Raw genomic sequence first — 8023 nt, 5'->3', positions numbered from 1 at the left:
AACCTGCAAAAATAACATTCCTCCACACACCACACACGTCTATTCATATTTGTATCTATTTATATTCAACCTCCTTCCTTTCTCTAATGCCTGCCTCTCTGAATGCCTCCAACCCCCTTCCCCCCCGCGCGCTCATCTCTCGCTTACTCTTGTGTTCTGCTGCCTCTCCACCTTTCTCTCTCTCTCTCCATCACTCCCTCCGAACCATCCTCTCCTCCCCCACCACCGCTGCTGCTCTGGCCCAGGGGTATGCTTGGTGCTGGGCTGCATGATCTTCCCGGACGGCTGGGATGCAGAGGTGATCCGGGACATGTGCGGCGAGCAGACCGGGAAGTACTCCCTGGGCGACTGCTCCGTGCGCTGGGCCTACATGCTGGCCATCATGGGCATCCTCAACGCCCTCTTCCTCTCATTTCTGGCCTTCGTTCTGGGCAACCGTCAGACCGACTTCTACCTAGACGACTTGCAGACGGACAATAAGGGTAAGAGACCGGTTTGACGTGGGCTAGGAATGTTTTGTGGGAGATCTTGTTATAGGTTTGGTATTCAATAGTTATGGAACTGTTTCATATTGCACAATTAGGGTGGATAGGCGAGTCTGAGAGTTCACTCAAGTTAAGATAGAGTTAACAGTTAAGCCACGGTGTCCTGGTGAATAATAATACTTTGCTACTTGTCGTACATGTGTGAAACACAACATAACTGAACAAAATAATAAGGTGATGGTTGTCTTGTGGGCTGGCACCTAGCTTCAGAGACAGGATTCGTAGCCCTTGGCTGTATGGAGCTGGAGTGTTTGTTCTTCGTGAGAGGTTGGCTGACATCAATTGCACAATCTTTCTGACAGTTTTCAGCATGTTGCATCATGGTGGTAGAATCCCACAGCTTGTGTAAAACAATAACAAGAATAAAGAAGAGAGAGAGTAAGTTATGTGACATAAGGTACGGCCACACTGAACACGTTACGCAAGTTAGAGGCGTTGAAAATCGGGTATTGGTTAAGGCGCGTAGATGCCTTACACGCGCTAAAGCAGCGCGTTAGGCGCGTTACTCAGCGTTCACACCAAACACGACGGGGCGACAAGATCCCATTCAAAGTGAACGTAGAGAAGCGTATCGGGCGAATTTTTGAGTTTTGATTTGTCGCGCCACACTTTTGCCGTGCACAGGCGAGCGCGTTCACGAGGATTTGTGGCGCCACAAATTCGCTCGAGTTGAAATATTTCAACTTTGACGCGAATTTCTCGTGATGAAAGCCAATCAGCATTCAACAGCTGGCCACTGAGTGGCATGTGTCACGTAACAGCCATCAGCGTTCAACCGTCAAACTCAGTGCAGTGCAGTCCGGGGTGAACTGCAGCATGGAGGAGAAAGTGATTGTTGCCGTTTGTGACTCCTGGAGCTCTACCTATGATAGTATATATTATAATATAATTGTATACATAATATCACGGCCAAAAGCTCTGTGCGCCTCCGGATGGCCGTAGCGCGGGGAGCTCTCATAGGGATTGGGCTTCTCGGGGTTTGTTTACCGGCATTGCTATGGTTTCCGGTCTTGTGTGTTCCAACGGTTTATTAGGTAGGCCTATCTAATAAATCTCTGTCTTATCAATACTTCATTCACTGCCTCTTCCGTGGTCATTACAATATTATGAATAGACTGCGTCGGGTCCTCCGACGTTTCTCCCTCTTCCCCAAAAGGTAAAGACATGCAATGGTGGTTATCTTGTTGTGGCGCGACAAATTCAACAAAACGTGAACAGCGACAGATTTTGATTTGTGGCGCGTCAAAACTTCGGCGACAACGCATCCGGGCGACAAATGTCGCGTTTGGTGTGAACACACAGTTAGACGCGTTTTACGCACTTAAATAACGCGCCCAACGCACTAACGCGCGGAGTTCAAAAAATGTAACATTTGATGCGACTACGCGTGCTTCTTAGCCGTGATAGCCAATCAGCGTTGAGCTTGACCCGATGTCACTGGCAGAGAGACGGAGGACGCACCGAGGCAGAAAGAAGATGGACGACCAAGTCATCGTTTCAGTGTGTGCTGAAACAATGAGGAGGTGGTGAAACTCACCCAGCAGTGAGCGCCTACGGAGGATGTCATGCACTAGAGTTTAGATTCTCTGCCCGAGCCCAAACCCGACCTGACCCGGCCGGACCAGCTGGCCAGGTCGGGCTGATATTTCCCACCACTATCCTCGGGTCGGGTCGGGCCGGGCCTTTGATCGAGCGTTTGTGTGTTTTTTTTAATCTTTGCTTTATTGGCCTCATTCGAGGAGAAATCTATGCCATAAACAGCAATATTATAGGCCTTTATTACACGGGTATTCTCAATGCCGTGGAACGCTCCGTTCACTTGCATGGGTAGTACTCCGGTAACTTGTGAACCCCAGCGTCTTCGGTTGCTGAGCGACGTCAACGTCTTTGGCTGACTTTTTCTCTACTAATCAACACTACGAATGCTGGTAACGAATAAATTGTAAAAAAAAAAATTGTTTTGGCAAGTAGCCTTTTAATAAGCGTTGAACCATTTTTGTGACACACAATGATCAAGCGTCAGTTTAGGCACTACGGGCGTAATCTAACACGCGTAACGCGTTCAGTGTGGCCGCACCTTTAGGTTCTGATTACATGAGAGCAATATGGGGATTCTACAATCTACACACTGACAGAAATCGTCACCTGTTGTAGGTGGGGCAGTTTACGAGGGTTGACCGCTTAATATGTGGACACACAGATTTCAGGTGTGTGAAACCTCCCAGCGGAAGAACAGCTACTTCCCTTCCCCACCAACAATCCCCAGACCCCATTGTGTTTATTAATATAAGGGAATCCTCAAGATTCTGGCCAGAGTAGAACCTATTGCTAACCTATCTAGAATGAATGTATTGACACAATCCAGAGGTGGTTTGGACATCGGATGCATACCATCTCTTTTACAACCCTTCCCGCCTGTTTGGTCAAACAAGTCCCTCAACAATCTCACAACCGTTTTTTGCGATTTGAACAAAGAATAAAAACACAAGAGAGAACTAGGAAGAAGGAAGGTGTTGAAGACATGAGGGGAACGCGTGTTCTCACGTGTCAGAAGGTGTGGAATGGAATAGAGAGAAATTGAGAGAGAGAGAGAGAGAGAGAGAGAGAGAGAGAGAGAGAGAGAGAGAGAGAGAGAGAGAGAGAGAGAGAGAGAGAGAGAGAGAGAGAGAGAGAGAGAGAGAGAGAGAGAGAGAGAGAGAGAGAGAGAGAGAGAGAGATTGCACAGAGATGGGTGTGTCCAACAATTGATGTAAATCCTAATTTAAACTTGGGTCGCAAATTTGTGTGTGCTTCAATCATGACTTTAGATTGTTGAGTAGGCCTAAGGGAAATTATGTGGTGTTTTGAATCAATTACACATGACTACATGCTGATATGGTTTTTTCTGCTGTATAAACGGATTCTTTTATTTCATTTTCAGATTTTGCAGTGTCAAGGGTAAGTTAACTTGGAGCGCTATCTCAATATGTGTGCTTTGGTGTGCAATACATTGTTTATTCTGCATACCATCAAAAAATGGATTTGATGAAAAGGAGTTATGTCATCCCCCTTCAACTGATGATAGAATGAAGAAGAATATATACACTTACTTTAAATACTTACTTTATATACACTTGTATAAACTTACTTTAAAACATGTTGTGTATGAAAAATGGGTATGGGCAGCAGTTACATTGTAACGCAACTGCTGCCCTTTAAAGAGGAAGCAATGGGTGCAGAAATGTTTGAGTTTTCTGAGTTTGGTTCCAAACATTAATTTGTTAATTTGCTTATTTTTCAGATTGAGGTACGGGACAGACTAGAACCACGATACGGAGTCCAGCGCCTTCACTGAGGGACCATTCTCTTCAATTTTCTCATATTTTCTTCATGTTACCTTTTTTGTTGTTGCTTCTTTTCGCTCTTTCTCTGCTGTTTCTGTGCTTTCTCCTGCTTTCCTATCCCATGTTCTGTCCTCTCCTCTGTCCCCTTCCCATCTTGCTCTGCTCGGTTCTGCCGGTCTTACTTTCCCTCCTCAAGACTTTTCTACTCTACTCTGTCCTCGGCTCACTCTGATAAGGGTAAAGCCTTGCATTGTATAGCATTCTATTATACAACTAAATACAATGGATTGGAAAAACATATATTTTCAAAAATAAACCATGTACAGTTTAAACTTTAGACTTTCTCAACAAATAACTTTCTGATAAAAAAACACACAAAAAAATAAGTTCATTTGCGTGGGGAAAATGGATCCTTCAGGTGATGAACCGTATTTCTATGGCTCCAACAACACTCGTTTTCTAGAGCTCTGCTTAACTTTGGCCCCGTTTACACAAGCTTTCTTCAAATCACGATTTGAAAATCTATTGCAATGCAAAGTGAGGTGTTGTCTCCGTGTAAACAGGTGAGAGTGGTTGCACAAGAAATGTAGAAAACCGTTCTCAAAACCACCTGCAGAGTTAGCTTACACTACATTTCTTAAGACAACGACTTGCAAAAGCGATAGTAAGTCACCTGCTAAGCTCCTATACGTTACCAGTCATCAACCAATAGAACGCAACGGGGGTGTCGTATGCAAATGTCTTTGAAACATCGCCATGCTGTGCCTACTGTTTATTTTTACGTTTCCTAGCCCTGGCTGTTCTATTATAAAACACGTCGACTGGTAACCCACGGTGGCTACGTCTCTGCCCATTGTCAGAGACGACGCAGACTCTGGTTGAGATCCAAACCTTACCCCTGTATGCGAGGACCAATATCAAGCAAGATCTCACGTCCACGGCCCCTATGGGAGCACATTGTGCCCTTTGCGTAAACCTTTTTTTGAATCTAGAAAGAATCTAGATTAAAAAAAAATCTGTTGAAGAATCAATGAAGATTTTTTCCCTTGTGTAAACAGGGCCTTTGTTTGTATACAGAAGAGCTTGCATGCTCTCAGATTAGGTTACAATCCCTTTGGTTGTAGCCTTTTCCCTGTCTGGGTGGGTCAAAGAGGCTGACGGCAACGGCAGCACCATGGCCTCCAAATGAAATACAAGATACCGTCTCAGAGTCTTCTTAAGGAAATCCCCCCACCAGCCAGGCATGTGCGATTCTCTGCTTTACATACCTAGCAAAATGTATTTAGTGAGTTTGCTAACAAAACACCTCAAAAGAAAAACTTGACGTGAGGAATTTGAGTTTATGCCCTGATTTCTTGGCATCGGCATTGTCGGCAGAGCTGTGCTTTGTGTGCGTGCAGAACCAATTTTGTGTTTGTGGTTCCAAGGTTACCTGAAAAATGTTGTGTCAAAGGGGATATTAAACAGATAAACATATATGACTTAACACATTTTGAGAGGGATTGAAAATTGCAATTTTTTGTGTAAAAATCCCAATTACTGGAGTTTCATAATTCCAATAATTGGGAAAAATAGAAGTTCTTATGTACCTTTGTTGCTCAAGTTCAATGGGATGATTTTATTTTAAACAAAACCCTTAATAAAACTACCTTGGATTCATCCCCAATTACTAGGATCTGGAACTGGAAAAGCTTTGTCATTTCTAAAGAAATGTAACGGCTTTCATAAATTGAATGCATTTTCAATAATCTAAGTTCTACCTTAAACACGATGTCTGGACAGTGAATATTTCTACTGCTGTATTGTTGATGTTTCTGACCCTCATGACTTTGGAAGTAACAGAGTAAATATGTTGCCTGTTGCCTCAGCTAGCTATAACCTTCTGGCCGATAAATTCACTCCAAAAGCCTGATTTCTTAGTGTCAGGGTTGACTTTTTATTTTATATTTGGGATAAGACAGTCTCAGTAATCCCAACAAGTAATAATGCTGATTCTCACAGTTTTTGCAGAAAAACGATTTTGCAGTCACATTGGTCGGCGGACCTCAAGAGTTTATCTTAATATTGCGCCTGAGATGATGCCAATATCCTAATTGACTGTTATCCATGGCAGTAGTTACTATTAAGGAATTGAATTGGTCAAATATTAGCATGCTTGGCTGCAATGCCAACTTAAACAAGGGTCGAAAACAGTCCCTTTTTTGTATTCCGGTTGGTATTGTAACAGTCAACTTTGAATACAGATGAAACCCATATGACCTTTATTATGATCATTCTTGACCACAGGGAAAGCTGGAAGATCATGCCATGTCATCATGCCATTAAATGTCAACATGATTCGACATAAGTGTATCTGTCTTAAGAGTGGAGAGCAGTTCACCCTACTGCTCCTGACAGTCACCCAGCACGACACATGGGATTTTACGCTTGTCTTTTGGATTTGACCATCATATAACTATTAGTTACACCGTACGACGCATGGAATGCATGTTTCAGATCATTCCAGACTCTGGTGTCCCGTCGCCGGTCCCAACCAATCCATATGTTCTAAATGTCAAATGAGCGGATAGCTAGATGTGCTAGCTAACTCTCAGGAAGCTGTTTATACAGTATTGTATTAAAGGTGCATTCAGTCACAACAAATGATCTTCTAGGACATCTAAAGTTATCTGTTGTTATGATTATCATTATTCCGTTTTGTTTACAAAGTGCCACATGGATGTATTCATGATTTGACGGCTAGCTTCTCCCTAGCGGAACTGGGAACCCTTGAGGTGACGATGGAAGTGTTATCCCTATGGAGGACTAGATGGAGGTCATGATGTTTACCCCTATGTGCCAGTGTGGTTGCTGGTCTCCTTTACAGGTTGTTCCTAAGGACTTCAGAACAAAGTGAACAGTATAAGAAATGAACTGACTTAACCCCAATGAGCACATATTTGTACCACTGTTGGTGCCTCTAAGAACTGAAGGTGGTGCAGTACCAGCAAAGTAGTGACGACTGTAGTATTTTTACTAATCAGACTATATATTCTCAATTCGCTGTGTTTAAAAATGGTAATTGAAAATGTTTATAGGAAGTTTATTGAACAATTTGAACTGAATAACAAGTCCGAGATTATTATTATTATCAGGCCTGTTATAATTACCATCGTCATTTGAATTTTGTATTAATTAAAATCAAAAAAACATTTCGCCCTGTTTGGAAATAAAACCTACCATTTCTTTTTGTATTTTGACATCCATTCGTAAAAAACAACAAAAAACCTACAAACATGGAAGCTGTGTCTGAGAATAACAAAAAGACATATGGACTAGATCCAACGGTGAGAAAAGGACAGAGTTTTTGAGAAATCACACTCCATCAACAATTATTTGTTGACTATGGAAATGTCATCATTTCTGATGTTCATTATTTTATTCATCGTTCCAATCATGCAATACATATAACTAATGGATAAACATGGATATGTTATATATATATATATATATTGGATATATATAAATATGCATAACTATATATAAATATTTATAACTATATATATATACATTTATAAAAATATATATAGCTATTTATAAATATATATAAAAATAATAATACTGTTGGTGGACGGGTGCGAAGTCACAATATTTTTAATGTATAGATTTTAATGTTATGATAATAGTTGACTTTTTCCTATGTATTGTTGCCAAAATATCATCTACTATCATGCGTCGCCATGAGAAATGTTTTGTTTTTGTATAACAAGAATGATATCCTGATATTTGTCAAGTATTTCTGAGGAAATCTTAAGTGTTTTATGTGTTATGAAGACATTTTTGACAGTTTTTGTTACTTTTAATGTAATTTGGTTGAGCAGTATTTAGTTTGTTGTTCTGTTACATCAGACGTTACATTGGCGTTTCTATGATGACTCCCTAATGAAAGTGTTTAACGTCTATTTATATAATTGCTTGATAGAGAGAAGACACTGAAAGACTGAAAAAGCCTGTGCAGCATTTCATTGGATGATTAAGAGTTAACAGTTTTCATTTGAAACTTAAGTGTAATTTAACTAAATTTGTGAATAATATTCCAACTCATTACAATACATTACAATTTCCTTTATTGCCAAACATTTTGAGAAGATCTAATAAAGATATTTTACATTGAAA

The 8023-nt window shown here is 41.2% G+C and overlaps 1 protein-coding gene across 1 annotated transcript in view; it reads left to right on the top strand.

Moving 5' to 3' along the window:
• LOC115547528 (LHFPL tetraspan subfamily member 4 protein) overlaps nt 1-8023 on the top strand; it is a 17763-nt gene extending 9740 nt beyond the window's left edge. The window contains exons 2-4 of the mRNA XM_030361835.1: nt 246-482; nt 3466-3482; nt 3826-8023. Of these exons, the coding sequence (XP_030217695.1) occupies nt 246-482; nt 3466-3482; nt 3826-3879 (308 nt within the window). The 3' untranslated portion in view covers nt 3880-8023. The remainder of the gene's footprint in view (nt 1-245; nt 483-3465; nt 3483-3825) is intronic.

This window comes from Gadus morhua, chromosome 7 (genome assembly GCF_902167405.1).
Source record: "Gadus morhua chromosome 7, gadMor3.0, whole genome shotgun sequence".
NCBI lineage: Eukaryota > Metazoa > Chordata > Actinopteri > Gadiformes > Gadidae > Gadus > Gadus morhua.
This window is presented reverse-complemented; position numbering and strand designations above follow the sequence as displayed.